Here is a 19,441-nt window from a genome sequence, read left to right as displayed (position 1 = left end):
AGAATACCAAACACGTCTCTCAACAAAGTGTCCTCAAAGACAAAATATTCCCTAGCTGAGAATCCCTGCTCAAGACCTAAAGCAGTTAATCTACAGAAAATTATACGCCTATAAGAAATGCAGCAACACCCAAATACAGGTCTCAGGAGTTGTTCTTGAAAGGATTTCAAATATCAGTCATAGTTTCTCAGGTAGAAATTTATTTGGGACTTTTCCTCACTCTGTGCTCAGGGAACACTCATAGAATAGCTCGGGGAACCTTATTTCTAGTTTACTTCTAGACCTGTGTTTAGGAATCACTCCTAGAAGGACTCAGGGATGTTGAGGGTACCAAAAATCAAACTTAGACTGGCTGCATCCAAGGCAAGAATCCTACCCACTGAGCTATCTCTCCAGCCCCTTGAACTATTTATTTTTAATTTCTCAATGACAAATTACTTCCCCCCCCCCCATCTGTTGACTGGCAATTATACGAGTTAAACAGAAAACTCAGATAGGCTTTCAGCAGTACACAGTGTATCAAATTCTCCAAGGGACTTCCCTCCAATGATAACACTTTGGATTTCTGCAGTCTAACTGCAGGCAGCTCTTAACCCCCGAAAGAGCACATGCTCTCCCATTCAAAATTATCTCAGATGCTCGGGGACAGCAACCCTCCCACACAAGGCTAACAGAAAACCTTATTTTCGTTTAGCTTTCGCAACATTAATGTAATTACTGGTACAATAAGAATCTAATTCCTTGCATTACGGTAATAATGTTTCTTCTCGTAACCCCTAACAAGCACACACAGTGCAAATCTTTGTTCAAGAATATGAAAAGACACCACCCCTTGATTTCAAGATTAGAAAGAGAATGATTAGATTACAAAGCCAAGAAAGGCTTTAACTAGATTCTACAAATTACAATTTTATTAAACTTAAAGCCATTTCTAATATACCACACCACGTGAACTGGGGGAGGTGAAGGAGATGGGAATGGGACAACCAAGACATCCAACAGGCTTGCATGTTTTTCAAACCACAGATCAATAACTTTTGGTATTCCTCCACTGTCTTTTCCCAACACCAGAAAATTCCAGTAATACTCTGGCTATCTTGACTTTATATTCTGAAGTCATTGACTTTCTCCAATAGTGTGGTAGGTGAAAAGTTCTGGACTTCATTCTCAGAGAATCATACTCTTCAACTACTTCTGCTTTAATTCCCAGCAAGTTGTCTCTCCTCGGTGGAGATGACTCCCAATGGCCTGACTTTGCAATAAATACACCTGTGAGTTGCTATGGAAGGGGCTTACGAGTGTCCGCGGCGGAAAAAAAGAAACTCACCATTCTAACTACTTCAGGGTAAGTCTGCTCTGTCAAACAGCCTCTGCTTATTGTAATGTAGTCCACAAGTTCATTAAGAGTGGAGCGCTTGTATTCTTTCATTTTAAGATCAGATAGCGTGTCCATGAAGTCAAAAATGACACAGCACTGCTGAAGTTTCTTTAGGAACAGTTCAGGCTGCTCTGAGGATGGAACGTCTAAGAAAAAAAAAGGAAATGGTGTAAGTCTGTCGTCAATTTCCAGGTAACAGGAATTCTCTGTGAAAGTTACTTCAAAGGCAAAGTTAAAAAGTAAGAACTCACAAGGCAATGGTGTTCTTTTAACAGTTACACATGGGTGGGAAAGGATCCCATATTCACCACTTCAAAGATCTTGTCTTTAAAAACTATATGGCCCCAGCACAATATAAACAGCATTTACTATTCCGCAACCAGAGATTAACCAAAATCCCAACAGCAATTATAGAGTTGAAGCAAATTTTAACCAAAATCATCCCAATGTCAACACCCTGAAGAAGTCAAAAACACTGAAAAATGTCCTTGTTGGTTTTAATTAGTTTTTAAAAATTTCAAAGCAGAAATTTTGTTAGCCAATTCATTTTAATTTCATGCTGACATGCTTGGTATTTAAAATAACCAGTGTGTGCAAGTGCGTGTTTATATTTTTCTTTTTGTTTTGTCTTGGCGTCTGTGAAGTTTATCAAAGAAAATTTAAAAATCAACAAAGCAAAGCAATATGCCAACTCAAAACTATCAGTAATGGGACAGTAAGAGTAAACTGTACTTAAAACTATGTTCTCTCCTTTGACCCATCTTCTTCCTCTTGGGTGCTCAATATATTATATAAAGTATAATATATAATAAACATCTGTTCTTTTCCCACAAATAGCAGGTCAGGCATTTGGTTTGGTCTCATTTCTAAAAAACATGTAAGAAATTTTAGGTTAGTTAAAATTCCCCAGCAAAGAAAAAAATACCTTTATCGTAGAGTTGGGTTTGAAATATAATTGTACTAAACTATAAATGAACCACTCAACTCCTGTCTTTGTCCCAGTATTTCATTTCCACAAACTGGAGATTCCCTAGAAAGGTAATAAATTCCAACCAGGGAGGACTCTGCTATACCTCCATCTAAGGCAACTAACTCATTAATTTTCAAAACACTCTTATAGAGATAAGCAGATGCATTACACTATATTGTTATTTTTTCAAAGAACATTAGAGATGAACTTTAGAGATTAACATACTTCAACTATTTAAAAAATTCAGATGGGGACACAGTGAGTAAAATACTTCGTTGCATGTGGCTGACCAGAGTTCGAGAGCTGAAACCACATATGATCCCCCAAGCTTGTAAGGAGTGATCCCTGAGTGCAGATAAGTTCCCCCAAACATGGCCATCTGAAATCAACTCTTAGAAAATCTCTACATAAAAGGGGTAAGGAGACCTGTAGAAACATGGTTTTGTCTACCAAAATAGAAGGAAAAAAGAAGCATCAGTAAAAAAAAGAAGAAGAAAAAAAAATTTAACCCAAATTCTGCAACCTGGGTGAATATCTTGTGGTCTGGAGGCCTCGGAGTGCTGGAGTATCTGTGCCCACCCCACCCCACCCCCTGCTCGCTGCCACTCCACCCCAAGCAGCAGCAGCACCGTTCTCTGCCCAGCTCCCTACCATGGAGCCAGTATTTCTGAGGACATGAGCTATCACTGCCAATCTGACAAAAAGTTATCAATTAGAAAATTATTCTTAACCAATGAGCTTTCCTTCCCCCACCATTCCTTGAGGTTCCCAAAGGCCTAGTGTATCTTCTAATCAAAGACTTTTAGAATGTGGGATAAGATATAAGATATACCTTATTCCATGATCCTGGACTTAATTAGAAGTTAACCAGACCAAGCTTTCTCTTTAATTGCTACCTGCATCAGATGTTTAAACAAAAACTAAACAAGGCTGCTTATAAACATGATTTAACCAATAAATAGCTAATTACATGCAGAGGACTATGATGCTCAACTGCATAAGTCTTCTAGGCTCTAAATCAGAGCTCTAAATTTGTCACTGCATAGAGAAAAATAAAAGGCTGTTAAACGCAACGTTAAAGTGAAATTTTCCAGAGAAGTTTGCTTAACCACTTATTTGTTGATACAGTAATTTTACAAAAGATTATTTTTAAAAAATTCACCTACATGAAGAGCTCCTTAACTAAAGTATATTTGATCATGAAAGCATCTATAAACAACAGCCTTTCTTCCAAAATTCAACCACCTTGTAAGTAGTGGCAACAATTAATCTTTGAGGTCACTACAGTAATACTCAAGAGATTAATATACTTCAACTATTTAAAAAATTCAGACAGGGGGCCTGGAGCGACAGCACAGTGGGTAGAGTACTTGTGTTGCATGTGGCTGACCAGAGTTCAAAGCTGAAGCCATGTATAATCCCCCAAGCTTGCCAGGAGTGATCCCTGAGTGCAGAACCAGGAGTAAGTTCTGGGCACCATCCACTGTGTTCAACCACTCCCCAAAAAAGTTTAGCAGTTGAAATCTATTCTTTATTTATCCAAATTAATGTGATGCCATAGGCAAATGTGAAGCAGATTATTCACCTGCCAAAAAAGAATGCGAACTTAATACTTTTGAGGCATATAGAGTACATTTATTGGGCATTATTCTAAGTATTTTACACACATATTATATCTCATTTAATACAAGCAACCAGCAATGCAGTAAGGTCCTGTTTCCAATTTAACCAAAGGAAAAACTAAGATACAGAGAGGTCCAGAGCCATACAACTAAAAAGCAGAGGAGACAAGATTTAAACCAATAGTGGCTCCCAAGCTTGCATTCTTAATTTATCTTGTAACACTCAAATACAGTGAAAGATAAGAGCAATACCATTTTCCATAAAACAAGGTATGTGCAAAAGAGTAGCACTGTAGCACTGTCCTCCGATTGCTCATCTAATTTGCTCGAGCGGGCATCGGTAATGTCTCCATTCTAAAACTTGTTACTGGTTTCTGGCATATCGAATTCTCCACGGGGAGCTTGCCAGGCTCTGCCTTAAGGGCGGGATACTCTCCGTAGCTTGCTGGGCTCTCTGAGAAACAAAAGAATCGAAGCTGGGTCAGCCGCATGCAAGGCAAACCGCCCTACCCGCTGTGCTGTCGCTCCAGCTCCAGCCCGTGCAAAAGAGTACTGAAATAAATTCAACAAATTAATTTCCTACATGGCCTCATGCACAAAGTCAGCTGCTTAAACCCTCCTGGGTCCCTCTTCTAACCATTTCCCAGAGATTAATACACATAATAAGTTATGCTTTATCTTTTATCACACTGAATTCTAAAATGACTCATCTTCCTTTCAGAACTTAAGTGGTCAAGAGACTGGAGAGATAGTACAGCACTTGCCCTGCATATAGCCAACGCGGGTTCAATCCTTGGCATCACTATGGTCCCCAAGCCCACTAGGAGTGAGTCCTGAGTGCAGAACCGGGAGAAAGCCCTGAGCACTGCCAGGTGTGCCCTTTCCTCTTCCCCAACCCCGTCCCTCTAAAAAACACACACACACACACACACACACACACGGGCCAAAACTATGTAAGTAGGGGAGAGGTTTCTCAAGGAGATAGTTCCTTTATAACAGTTCTATTGTTCTTGTTTTCTTTCATTTGTGCTGAATCCAGGAGGACTTAATTCAATTAGTCTAAGCAAAAGGCTTTTCCAGTAATACCTGATCCCTCACCGTATGCTATTCCAAACATCCTGGTTCTCATCTCCCTAGAATGAACAGGATGTAAAAAGGCAAAAATAGGTGACTGTTACTGATTGGGCCAATGCCTATGGTGGAGAGAAGTGTTCAATTGGGAGGAGGAGGTGGGGCTGAGAGCTGGTGAAGTGTTATGTACAAACCCTATCAGGAAAGTACTGTAAACCACAATGCAAAAATGTGTATATACTTTTTAAAGGAGACTTGTAGAAGCAGACCAGTGGGTGGGAAGCAAATCGGGATTTGGGGTGAGGGGAGAGGCAATGGTGGAGGGAAGTGGACACTGGTGAAGGGACTGTGTTGAAACACTGCATTCCTGAAACCCAATCATGAATAACTTTGTAATTTCACAGTGACTAAATAAAAAATAAACTTTGTTTTTAATTTTTAAATATTTGAAAAGAAAAAGGCAGAAAATGAGCAGGCAAGGTTCCATCGCCCTGGAACAACTCTTAAAATTAAACTGACTCTCAAGATATATTTCTAACCCCAGAAAAGATGAAATGACTAGCAAAGTAGTCCATCAATCCACTTGGTATTTCTCCATTTACTATCTGTATGTTTCCTTTTACCATTAGTCTCTTTTTCCCCACATGTCTTTTCTACTACTGTCTCCTATCCATTTTCTTTATTAAGCAAGGTAGGGGGAACAAGGGATGGATCCTGGGACCCAGCCACTCTATGAAACAGCACTGAACATACAAAACAATGAAACAGTAATTACGGTTCTATCACCAAAAACTTCTAAAAATTCTCCTCGGGCCATAGAGATAGTGGAGTGGGTAAGGCAGTTGCCATGCATGTGGCTGACCTGAGTTTGGTCCCTAGCACTGCATACAATATCCTCAAGCACCACCAGGAGTGATCTCTGAGCACAGAGACAGGAGTAAGCCCAGAGCACCACCAAGTATGGCCCCCAAACCATAAGAAAATTAGTAACAGTAAAAATCTCCTTGTGCTTAATGAACAGTTAATAAAAGCTATATAAATTTTAGCCACAGACCACACACCCTTAATCACATACAGACACGAAACCCCTTTACCTCATTATTCCCTTATCCTAATTATGATTTCAGTAACCAGTTGTTTCTACATCATTTGTTTGTTTATATTTAAAAGAAACTCATCTCATTCCTCCTTAGCCAGAAGTTCCCATTATTTAATTCCATTGAATATTTGAGCACAGGGTCAAGTTCACCTATACTAGGGATTTGACTCAGAACTTTTCAAAGTAAAAAAGAAGAACTAAAACATGAGGCAGTGTTCCTTGGGTATTATGCTCAAAAACACCAGCCTGTTGAAGTTGCTGAAACTCAGAATGCTAAACTCACACTTGCAAGTATTCCAGGCATGTAAATTTAGAGGACCCACATCATATTTATTAGTTATCAATCACAAGAAGACAGCACACTGATTTTTTTAAAACAGTAAACCAGCAACTTATTTACACATGGACTTTAAAACATGTAAAATAGTGAATATTTCTATTAAATGGTCATACATTTGCAGTGTAAACTAGGTAGAAACATTATTTGAGCTGGTGAGTTATATTTACAACTCATTTTAATTTAAATAATCCAAAATAAGATAGTTCTACATTAATATGTTTCCCCTGAACACCGCCAGGACTAGTTCCTGAGTGCAGAGCCAGGAGTAAACCCTGAGTATCTCCAGGTGTGACCAAAAAGGAAAAAAAAAAAACCCAAAACCCTAATATTCCATGTTTTCAAATGCAAGTTAAAAATGTATGCTTCCCCACCAGGAGGATTACTCCATAGCTTAGTGGCCAGTTGGGCATTCTAGGGGAAAGGGCAGCTCAGATAGAGAAGGGAACACCAAATAAAGGGTGTTTGGAGGATCCTCCCAGGAGGGGAGATGCATGTCGAAAGTAGACTATGGACAGAACATGTTTGCCACTCAATGCCTCTTTTGCAGACCACAACACCCAAAAGGAGAGAGAGAACACAGGGGATTGCCCTGCCACAGAGGCAGGGGGAAGAGGGGAATGGGGGTGGGGGGGATATTATCCATGGTGGTGGAAAATGGGCACTGGTGGAGGGATGGGTATCTGATCATTGTATAATCAAACCCAAGCACAAAAAATTGTAAATCTACAACTGTACCTCATGGTGTTTCACTAATAAAAAAAGAAAAATTTAAAAAACAACAACAAAAAAAAAAAGTATGCTTCCGGGGGCCGGAGAAATAGTTCAGTGGGTATCCCTTCCCCCTCAAAAAGCATCACAAGAGAAAAAAAATATTTCAACTCTATTTGGTTACAGGTTCATCACATTTATCATAGTGATCTCTTAACAAAAACACTAACAAAAATAAAATTATGATACTATTCAACTGATATCTTTAATTTTTCATTTTTAAACTATTTTCTGTGCAGAGATTTTATGTATACTTTTAATTTACTTTCAGAAAAAAATTAAAACATTTAAAAATAAATTTTGAAGCATTTCTACAATACACTTTTGCTAAAATTTTATTCTAGTAATATCAAATTTCAATAAAATAAAGGTCATTTATTTAAAATCCTCAAATAGTAATAACCCATTTTCACTTCTATACTTGGTTCTATGCTAAATTGCTATCTGATTTAAAAAGAGAACAAACTTCCAAATTATGCCCAAAAGCCGGCAATGCTGAAATCCAATTTTCAGGTGGTTTCAAAAATATGTGCATCTGGGAGAGAAATGATTCAGCCAGTAAGGTTCTTGCTTGCAAGCAGCCAACCAGGGTTCGATCCCCAGCAGCCCATATGGCACCCCAAGCACTGCCAAGAGTGATCCCTGAGCTAAGAGCCAGGAGTAAGCCCTGGTCACTGCTAGCTGTGACTCCAAAACCAAAAAATAATAAAAAAAAAAATTAAGTCTTTTCTTACTTTTGTCCTCACTAATTCACTTTTTAAGTATTTCAATTAATTGTATTCAATTAATGGATTCCCTCTTCCTAAGAAATTACTTCTGCATGAGATAAAAATATCTTAGACTCTCCCCACAAAAAAAGTTATAGCCTAGAACTAAGGTTCCATGGGTTTTGAGGCTTAATACCAATGTGAAGTAGCTCAACAAGGCCCCCTGCATCCCCCAACACTAAGTAAGCCTAAGCACCACCAGAGGTAGACACCTCCACACCCTAAAAAAATAGATAACATTATCACACACACCACCCAAAACAACACATTCTTTGTCCTCTCCTCCCCTCCCTCCCTCCCTTCCTCCCTTCCTCCCTCCTTCCCTCTCTCCCTCTCCCTCTTCCTCCCTCCACCCTGCTCTTAAAGTTCAAGGGCCAAGGAGATCTCTTGATGGCTGGTGCATATGCCATACAAGCAGAGGCCTCAAGTTCAATTCTCAGCACAGCGAGGTATCCCTGAGCACCAGTAGGTAGCCATGGGCGTCTCTGGCATCTGAGCACTGCCCAGAGGGATGCCCAGGTCCCCAAAACTGCGTAAAAGCCAACCCCCCACACCTGCCAAAATAAAGACTTAAAGTATACACATACAAAGAGTCAATCCAATGTTGCACTGGCAAATTAAAGATGCTACTTCTGAATCTTCACTGGGCATTTTAAATGAGACCTTAATCTCAGAGTACTGTGAAATGGACTTATAACATAAGAATAATAAAGACAGTACATCTGGGAACAGAGAGATAATACAGCAGGTTTTATGTCTTGAATGCAGCCAATCTGGGTTCAATCCCTGGCATCTCATAAGATCCCTTAAGACTTGCCAAGAGCGATCCCTGAGTGAAGAGCCAGAAGCAAGCCCTGAGAACTGGGTGTGCCTCCCCCACAAAAAAGACTGTACATCTGTAATTAAAGGCAGCCGTGGGTGATCCAATCCATTGATGGCATGTGTGTACCCCACTCATTGTGTTATGCTTCCTACAAAGAATACTACTTAATATAAATATAAATGCAAGCCCAGATACAAATAATGAGGTGAAGAAATCCAAACTTCACATTTGAAATATCTAAGATATGTAAGCATTTTAAATCTTTAGTTCCAAGTGGGTATAAAAATGGCACGGTGGGCCAAGGAGATGGGTCAAATGTCTGGAGCACATGCTTTGCATGAGAGTGCCCAGGGTTTAAACCGCACCACCAAACAATACTCCAGGTATCACTTCTGGTGAGAAGTAGTCCCCAAGCACCAAGCCAGAAGTAGCTCCTGAGCACTGCATCTGAGCCCAAAATCTGTTCAAACACAAAACACATAAATATGTACACATAGATTTATGTATGCATACAGGTATTCATGGTCCTGAATGTATGCCTACAAATTAAAAATTTAGAGAACAGTAATACAGACTTTTTAAATGACAAAAAAAAAAGTGTAAGTCATAACAATTTGAGATCTGAAAAGCATTTGGCAGGAGGGGCAGTGAGGGGGGTCAAGACAGTCTTCAGTGCTCAGGGCTTATACCTTGCTCTAACTCCGAGCAAGCTTGGGGTACTTTACAGAGTGTTGGGGATCAAACCCAGGTTAGCTACACACAAGACAAATGCCCTTTCCACTGTACAATCACTCTGACACTAATAAGCATTTAAAAACACTGAAACAGTAAGATGTGATACCATTTTGAGTCAAGATACTCACCCCCAAAGTCCCTTCTTTGCTACTGATTTCTTGACCTCACATGCTTGTCACCAAAGGCAAGAGTCACTAAAACCTAAAGCTATCCATGCAAGTCTAAACGTAAGTCTTTTTCCCCCCTAAAGCTTGATAAGGGAGCTGAAGCGATAGCACAGCAGGTAGATTGTTTGCCATGCACGCGGCCAACCTGGGTTTGATTCTTCCATCCCTCTCGGAGAGCCCGGCAAGCTACCAAGAGTATCCCACCCACACAGCAAAGCCTGGCAAGCTCCCCATGACATATTTGCTATGCCAAAAACAGTAACAACAAGTCTCACAATGGAGACGTTACTGGTGCCCACTCGAGCAAATCAGTGAACAATGGGAGGACAGTGCTATATATACAGTTCTAAAGCTTGATAAAATTCAGCATTTTATGTCCAATGTAGTAACCTATGTTTTAGCTGAACATCGCCACTGGGAAGAGAAACAATTTTCTCGTCAGGCATACCAAAAACAAGTTTCCCTTCCAGAAAACATTATATAACTGTTATCTTCCACTTACAAAACTAGACCTCATATAAGAAATAAGATACGGCTCTAATAAGAGCAATAAAATCAAAACTGTGCTGGGCAAGCAAGTCTACACTACTCTCTCAAAAGTCTGCCAGTGGTAATTCTAGAGAATCATCGTAGAAATGCTTACAATACTAAATTAATTCCAGGTCTTTCAGCACGACGAAGAACTTGATAAAAAGGTAAACCCATTCTGCATTCTTCCAGATGGCTGAGGTTGTTCTCTGGACCATACAAACCCAGTCACTGACGTCAGGGAGCCTGGGTCCTGGTCAGGCTCTGCCATGCACCAGCTGGGTAAACTGGTGTGGTATCATATGGCAGTTGAAACACTGGCTATGGAATCAAACTGCCCGGATTCCAAGCCTGGCTTTCCCACTTCCTCAGTAGGCTACCTGAGATGACTATCTATGCCTCAGTTCCCTCAGGTATAAATGAGGGCATAGTAACGTTACCAGCACCAGACCGACAAGGATTGAGAAGATAAAAATATAAACATATAGTCAAGGGCCATGGTTGAAAGTGGCAGAGCATATGCCTTGTGTGTGCTAGGCTCTGAGTTCGATCCACAGCATAACATGTGTCCTTGGCCCCAGCACAGCCAGATGTAGTTCCAGTACCCCTGAGCACCACTGGGTATGGCCTTGGTAGCCCCTTGCAACCAGCCCAGTACCTTACTGCCAGTCCAGGACCAATCACTGAGCTGGCAAGGCCTTCAGAGCCAGGCCACATATGGGCAGGTATGGCCTATACATCAAGAAGTAAATGAATTAATTTAAATGTCTATAAGTAAACATACAGAATACTGTCTGGAACACATTAAGAGTTCAATAAACCAGCTGCTAGATTGTTTTTGTTTCAGAAAAACATTTCTGAGCCTTTGTATTCTTTGCAAAACAAATCTAAAAGACAGGATTTCTGTCATAGTGAGAGCTGGAAGATTTCATGAGATGATATAAAAATCACACAATGTCCAACCCATGAGAAATGTTCAATAAATGTCAGCTTTCAGGAAAAAATAAATAAAACTTAACTAATGAACATTATCAATTTATCGACACATAAGGGTTTTCTTCCCTTTCCATGTAGGTCAAGTGTGGAACAAGAGTGGAAGGAAACATTGAGTGAGACCTACTATTATTCAGTGAGATTCCTTCAAAGTAGAATTGTAATTTGATTAGAGGATCACCGAATATGCTGACTCAATCTAATATGTGAATTGGCTGAGCTGTCAGGACACACATCAGAGATGTGTCAAAAATCGCGAAAGATGAAGAGAGTTAGCATGTGGATGAATGAGTGACAGAACAGTAAAGCATATGAGACAGAAACGTGAGAATTTATGAACAGTTCAACAATATGGACAAGCCAGGGCACACCTGCTTTCACGCTTCTCCAAAGCTTCATTCTTAATACAATCAGGGTTATACAAAGTGAAAGGGAAGAAAAACAAGCCTTGTTTGACAGCTTTGTCCTGAGTTTAAATTTTAAAATATCAGCTCTCACAGATATTAATGCTTATAAATACTAGCTAAAACCAGTAATAGACATTTATACTGAAGGGTCTTAACAATAACATATTCATAACAAACATTACTGAATTCCCGCTAAAATAACATTACGTACATAACCACTTCAAAGTATTTTGTAAACCTTTTTCTTTTCCACACACCGTTATTTAAAGATCCAAGGTCTTAGCTCAAATTCTGCAAACTTTTTATAGCCTCCTACAAGGCTGTAGGCTAAGTCTGGAAGGAATATGATAGGTAGTTCCAACCTTCCCAGAACAAGTACTTGCTTAGAATCAACTATGTTTAACTTCATAATCAATCATTCATTCATTCACTGTATAAATATTTACAGAACACTGTTTATATGCTAGGCACTAACCTAGGCCTTAAATATACATTTCTGAGCAATATCAAACAACATCCCAGTCTTCATGAAGCTTAAAGAAAAAAAAAAGAGAAAGAAATCCTAACCAAATGGTCGTATAAATAGAAAAGTAAAACAAACTGCACTGTAAAAATAATAAAAGAAGTGTATGATACTATAAAAGAACATGTTGCAGGGCCGAGGAGATAGCTCAGAGGAGTAGATCACATGTCCTGCATGTACCAGGCTCCAGGTTTGATCCCTGGCACTGCTTTCCTCCTGGTCCCCTGCAGTTCTGCTGAGCCCAAGTAGAGCCATACTGCCAGACCCCAGTACTGAATTGAGTGGCACTGAATTCCCTGAACACTGTCGGGAGCATATACTCCACACCCCACAGAAGTGCGTGTTACAAGAAATTTTACAAATTATACTTGTTCTCAAAACAAATTTACAGTTTAGCACAGGGCAAAACAGTGCAGGGACTCAGAGCACTTACCTTTATGGTTTCGAGTTTAAAATCCCCAGACTCCCACATATGCCCAAGTCCCAACCTGAGAGCCCTGCTACCACGTGCCATCCCTAGGTGTCACAGTGATTTCTGACTAGACCACAATCAGATGCATGTGAGCATCACCAAAAAAAAAAAAAAAAAAAAAAGATGCAATCCCCCACAACTGAAATGATTTGCACCATGGCCAGAAGTACAGCCCCTGGCAAGCACAAGTGTAAGCATCCCAGTAGCACCACAACCACAACATGTAAGCCTCAACAAAGAGTGCTGGCTTGAGGGGGCATACGTGCAAGCACTGCAACCAAAGAAGTGCTTGCCAGAGAGATAAGCAGAGGGTCAGGCACTTGCCTGAGAGGAAGGTAGCCCCAGTTTGATCCCTGGCACTGAATACTGTCGCCTAAGTACTGCCATGGGACACTCCAGAGAAAAGAGTGAGGAATAAGTCCTGAGCAATGCTGGGTGTGGCCCAAAAATCCAAGAAGGTTAAAAAAAAAAAAAAGTACAAACTTCAGAGAGAACTATAGTCAAAGAGCATGCAAGCACTGAAAACCTGATATGTGACCCTAGGAAGCAGCACCACAGCTAAAAATGTGTGAGACCAAGTGATAATACAATGGGGAAGGCACTTGCTTTGCAAGTGGCTAACCTGGGTTCAATCCTCAGCACCACATATGGCCCTCAGCCCACCAGGAGTGATCATTGAGCACAAAGTCAGGAGTAAAGTCCTAAGTACTGATGGATGTGTCCTCAAAACAAAAATAATTTTTTAAAAGTGTGAGGACCCTAGACAGATGTGTGCAAGACCCAGGAATCAATGACAAAAAAGAAAAGGAAGTGAGGTGGGAAGTACTAATTCTTTTTAAATGTATAGTCAGGTGGGAAGCAAGATGAACACAGAATGATCAAAATGTAAGAGTATATTCCACAAAGTACCTAAGTTTCATCGAACAAGTAATTGAAAGACATAAACGTGCAAAGCCCTTGGTAAAAACCTGCAATATTCCAGTTAAAGCTCTTCCAAGCGTCTTTCCCTCACTGAAGCTTTGTAGAAAACCTGCACCAAAGGTAGTAATAGTCCCATTTTCTGTATGAAAACCAGGGTTGCAAGATACTCAGTTTTAATTGCATGGGTCAGAAATTATGGTATAGGAATAGCTTGATTACATCGACCCAGATACCACAGTAATTTGACCCCAAACAGAATTCCTCTTTAGTATTAATCAAATGTAAGTTGCAGCAGTAATGTGGGGCCCAGAAGATTTGCATTTCTCCACCTTCTACCACTCTACCACTCAGATCACATTCAACTGCAAGGCACACCATGCTTTCACCACAATCATGACCTGTGCTTCTGACCTTTACACACCTTAAAAGAAATCTGCCCTGCCCTCTGAAATGGTGCTGGCTCATTACCCCAGGTACTACAGGGCTAAAGGGGAAGCCCACAAAGAAACATTTATATTACTGTAAGGACTTTAACAAACTGGCCTCGAGTGACCTAATTTTAACAGAGGGAATCTCAAGCACAATCTGTGTGAATTACTTAAAGACCCACCATTCACTCTACTTTCACAGGTTCATAAGGCAAGATTTAATCAGCAGACCATGAAAATTAAAAGTACAATCTGCTAATAAGAAATTGTTCTGAAGTTTTAGCAATTTTTACATTGCTCATTCTCCCTTTCGGAGAGTATCCCGCACAGCAGAGCCTGGCAAGCTCCCCATGATGTATTTGATATGCCATAAACAAGAACAAGTCTCACAATGGAGACGTTACTGGTACCCGCTCGAGCAAATCGATGAACAATGGGAGGACAGTGCTACAGTGTTACATTGCTATTCATATCAGTAGTATACTCTCATAAAACAAAGGTGACCAACCAACAAATTCTTAACCACTTCAGGGACCCACCCTGAAGTCCGAAACATAAGAGAGTTACCACTTCCTGCAGATGACAATATTGCACTGAAAGGGCCTGAGCAGGTTCAGCAGAGTTCATTCTGAACCACATTCAACTAGATCTTGTAAATTCTCCTATTACAAATCTGAAAAAAAAAAATAGGCACCAGATTCTGAAGAAATTTGAATACACAAAATGTGTAAGTTTCCTGATGAAACCAGATGCCTTATCTCTTTTGTTCACTGATGCAGATGGGACAGGGAGAACCTTGAATACTGAAAACACCATGATCTACCATCACACCACTCAAAGGGCATGCTACAGATACCCTCTGAGTATCTGCTTCACCATAAACAATGTCGAAAAGGAATTTGCTAATGAATGAACAAACCAAAATAAACAAGAGTCACCAAGGACAGATCAGGTATGAAAAAAAAAAGATACACATTCTGAAGAGCTATTTCCTGTTTCACAGTAAATAGTTCTTTCTAAAAATGCTGTATGAGTCACCCTTTCCCAGTCACATTATGTATATATCAGAATAGTAAAAACTTAGTAAGCACTTACTCGGAGATAGTCATTGCTGTAAGCATTTTTCAAGTATTAACTAATTTCATCCTTCCATAATACTAGATGGTAGCTATATTAAATATGTCTGGTATTTAATGCAATGTAGTAATCTTCTATAATTATCCATATTTTACATATAGAAAATTGAGTACCAACAAACATATTTAATAATCTGCCCACTTTCGCAGAGCTAAAGGAGACCCTACTGCGTTTCAAATCTAGGCCACCTGTTATCTATCACAATACACCTCTGCTGAAGAACTAGGATTAGGCCCATTTTGTTTTACATCTACTACAAACAACATTAGAGATCAATACTAAAAACACTAGAGATCATCCAGAAGGGTTAATCTTCTTAATAAACTCCTTTCTAATCTTCTAATAAACTTCCTAATACAGTCTGAGGTATGAGTTCAATCATCTTACTCCTTTGCACTAAAAAAATCTAAGCACAAACTGTTAGAGATTCTTTAGCTGACTAGTTATTTCTGTTGAAATTTAGATTTCTTTACATTGCTGTGTAAGTCTCTCAAAAAATGATTCCAAGACTTCTGTGGCCTTCCAAAATTCTCCTTTACACCCTGGCTGCCTTACTTCAAAGATCTCAACCTTCTCTTTGTTTAGTTTCAACTTACTTTTCAGGAAAACTTGGTTAACAGAGGATTCACTGTTTCATTTTGCTTAGAAAACCTGACATTTGTTGATACCTCAGTTCCTCAGTAAGTTAACATGAGTCACACTGGGTATCTGATCTTATGTTATCGCCAGCACAGCTTAAGGTCAAGAAGTTATCTGGAAGCTCAAAGACTGAGCACATGCTCTGCATGCAGGAAGCCCAGGTTTGATTCTTGGCATCACAAGCGCCAATCTCCCAACCCCCAAAGACTACTGGGGACAACCCAGACCACCAAGCCAGGTATAAACCCTCAACACCTCCAGGTATGACTTCCCACAGACACTAAGAAAAAGAAATTCTCTGTACTAGCTAGATGGCAACAAGACTGAAGGGAAGAGTAGTGAAGGGGTACAGAAAGGAACAGTAAGAGGGCATTTTTAAGCAGGAGCAACCTAAAGATAAGTGAATACATTACAGGGGGGATATGAGAAAATCTGCAGCACTGGGAAGAAGAAATAGCAGTAAACAAAAATAAAAAAATCAGAACAAACCAAGTCATGGTAGACCTTGAAAAACCAGAGAAATATGGGTTTCATGTGATTGCAAATATAACATAGTGTTTGTAGAATCGTTTGGCAATCACATTAGGCAAAAACACTGAAGAATCATGAGGGCCTAATACTTAACCGACGGCAGTGAAAGAACAAAAGAAAAGAAACTGACCAGCTAAATAAATGGAACAAAGAATTTTGTTTGTTTTACTAGATATAATAGTAAGAGTCTCTTCAATAACAAACCAGAAGCAAATATGAAATAAGACAGAGAAAGTTAATCAAAGAAGTTCATGAATGTCAGGGTTAGATATGCCAGTGCATCCAAATAAGAGATTTAAGATAGCATAGAAAAATGAGCCCAAACTAGATGGATAATAGAGATTCGAAGAGTTTCCCCATACAGGTGAAAGTCTGAGGAATAGGTAAGTTCATTGACAGAGCAAATAAAGAACTAAGGACAAATTGTTAAAAATTGGACCAAGGTATGGACAAAAACAAAGAAAGAAAACTCAATAATGAAGAGGGTATGGTGCTGCCAGCAGGTCAACCTGTACCTGCGGGACAAGTGCATCAGCAGCCTGATGGTGGCTTCAGTCTTCCTGATACCCAAAAACAGCCACTGTGCCTTTGGCCAGAACCCAAAAACTTGGGGACAAGTTTACCAAGAAATTAAACAGCCAAAAGTTTGGTATGTGGGAGCCACACCCAAAAACCACCTCCAGCTCAGCTATACAAGCTCATCTACTGGACATATTTCAGAGACTCATAAATCTCGAAAGATTTCAAAAGCCGCAGTTAGGGACAGCAGCGCGGCACTCTATGGGCGCCCTGCAAGGCATATGCTGATAGTTTATTTCTCTGGAAAAGATGGAAACAAGGGCCATGATCAAGAGACACACAAAAGAATCTCTGAAAAGAGCAGCTCGCTGCAGAGATGCCTCCAGACTTTATGCCAGGCCGACTTCACCAGGATGCCTCAAACAGGGGCAGGTGCTGTCCCTCCACGCGCCCCCTAAAAATCCCCAGCAGATGCCAACTTTCAGAAACCAATGAGAAGTGCGGGTATGAAGGTTCAGTGATAGCAAACTCCAGGTCTCAAGGGATAGAGGATGGGCGTGTCCCTCTCATCCCCAGTCCACATGGGACCCTGGAGGTCATGCCCACAAACTGCCTCTGGCTGCTACATAAGCTCTAAACAGTGATGATCCAGAGACACACAAAAGAATCTCTGAACGCACTGCAGAGATTTCTCCACACCCTATTTTATCACTGTCACTGTCCTCCCATTGTTCATTGATTCGCTTGAGCAGGCCCAGTAAATTCTCCATTGTGAGACTTGTTGTTACTGCTTTTGGCATATTGAATATGTCACAGGTAGCTTGCCAGGCTTTGCCATGAAGGCTAGATACTCTTGGTAGCTTGCTGGGCTCTCCAAGAGGGGCAGAGGAATCGAACCTGGGTCGGCCACATGCAAGACATACGCCCTACAGGAGCACGCAGCCACTCTCATGGATGCGTAACATCTTATGCTATTCATAACAAGCAATACAAAAGAGATTATATGGGAGATTGTCTGCAATAGAAGCAGGGGAAGGGGTGAGAAGATGGGGGTTACTGGGGATATTGGTGGTGCAAGATGTACAATGGTGGAGGGTTGGGTGCCCAATCATTGTATGACTGAAACTCAAACAGGACAGCTTTATAACTATCTCATGGTAATTCAATTTAAAAAAATAAAAATAAAAAATAAAATTAACATTCTGAATTAAAAAAAACATAATGTGCAGTTCATGCCAAATTCAATCAGCTTAATCAATGACTGAATAAATAGCAATACTCCTAAATTTAAAAAGAAAAAAAAAGAAAACTCAACAATGAGAATTCAGTGAAGGGTGGGAGAGAAAACCATAAAGATCAAAAATAGAAATGTTTCTAAGCTATAGCCCATGCAAACAGTGCATAACATATACAAACCCCCCAGGGAAAAAAAACACTTTCGGTAGTTTATGAAGCAATCCAAATCAATCTCAAAGAATTCTGAGAGATGTCTAATGAAATTAAAGATGTGGAAGACCAGTGATATACTGATAAAAGGGGGATGAGATGAGATGAGAAGGAAAGAAGAAAAATCAACTATCAACTTTCTTCAAGTTTTTAGGAACTCGGGAGCTTCAATCCACTAACATTTGATTTTTAAGATTAATTTTGAATTATGTCCGGTAAAATGCATGATGAAAGCTACAGTGGAAAGAAAATAGCATAAGGTAAGGAGTTTGGATTAAATTCCATGTACAAAACTATGACAGTTAAAGCCTATGGAGAGACATACACAATCTGTGTAAGTCAAAAGACTAGAAAAGAGGCAATGTAGTAGAAAAACTCGTTAGAAGAAAAACTCCTCCTAATAAGAGGCGATTGCTATAGAGCTGTGATAATCACTGGACACACCACAGACAACAAATGTACTGGTTGTGGGGAGACAGTCTTAAAGACTGGATACAAGGATGCAAATTAAATCTCCAGCACAGCATGCCTCCCCCTGGCACCACCACGTATGACCATGGTAGCACCCAGCACCAGTAAGACAAAAAAGCCCAGCAATTCGCTGCATAGGAGCTTATCAGGTCCACAACTGGACACAATGTTACTGGGCCTGGCCTTCAAAGCAATGCTAAGCAGGCCCCCCAAAAAGGCAGGGGAGGGACTGAAGGCAGAAGCAACAGTACTTGCTGATATCAATGAGGAGGCATAAGAAGTATGACTATTTTCAGGGTATAAAGGGTAAATGAGAAGCAGGGATCAACAAAGATTATCAGTTATCAGTTTAACAGCTAGGTAAAGAGGGAGCAAAAAGTAAAAGAGAAAAATATTATTCAATGAGAGAAATCAAGTGCTTTTATTAAGAAACAGGTAGAGATTGGAGATGTCTATGGAGCAATTAATTGTAAATACAAGATCAAAGTTTGAAGAAATCTTAGAGCTGGAAATAGAAATGTAGAAGTCAGGTCTAAAGAGACAGCTCAGAGAGCTGAGTACATGAGGGCAGCCCAGGTTTGACTGCCAGATATAACCCTGTACCCCCAGGCCCTTCAAAAAATAAATGTGGAAGCTAAACAGATTAAATAAAACTTTTAGTTTTAAAGTCTTAAAACTAAAGGGAT

General features: G+C 40.0%; 1 protein-coding gene across 2 annotated transcripts in view; it reads right to left on the bottom strand.

Moving 5' to 3' along the window:
• The window catches only part of PPP2R5E (protein phosphatase 2 regulatory subunit B'epsilon), a 174,040-nt gene that overhangs the window by 77,848 nt on the left and 76,751 nt on the right, over nucleotides 1-19,441 (bottom strand). For both annotated transcript variants that reach the window (XM_056134371.1, XM_056134370.1), the window contains exon 3: nucleotides 1,328-1,524. In XM_056134371.1, coding sequence (XP_055990346.1) covers nucleotides 1,328-1,524 — 197 coding nt within the window. The remainder of the gene's footprint in view (nucleotides 1-1,327; nucleotides 1,525-19,441) is intronic.

Source organism: Sorex fumeus, unplaced genomic scaffold (genome assembly GCF_029834395.1).
Source record: "Sorex fumeus unplaced genomic scaffold, SorFum_2.1 ptg000098l, whole genome shotgun sequence".
NCBI lineage: Eukaryota > Metazoa > Chordata > Mammalia > Eulipotyphla > Soricidae > Sorex > Sorex fumeus.
Note: the sequence above shows the minus strand (reverse complement) of the source record. Positions and strands in the feature narration are given on the sequence as shown.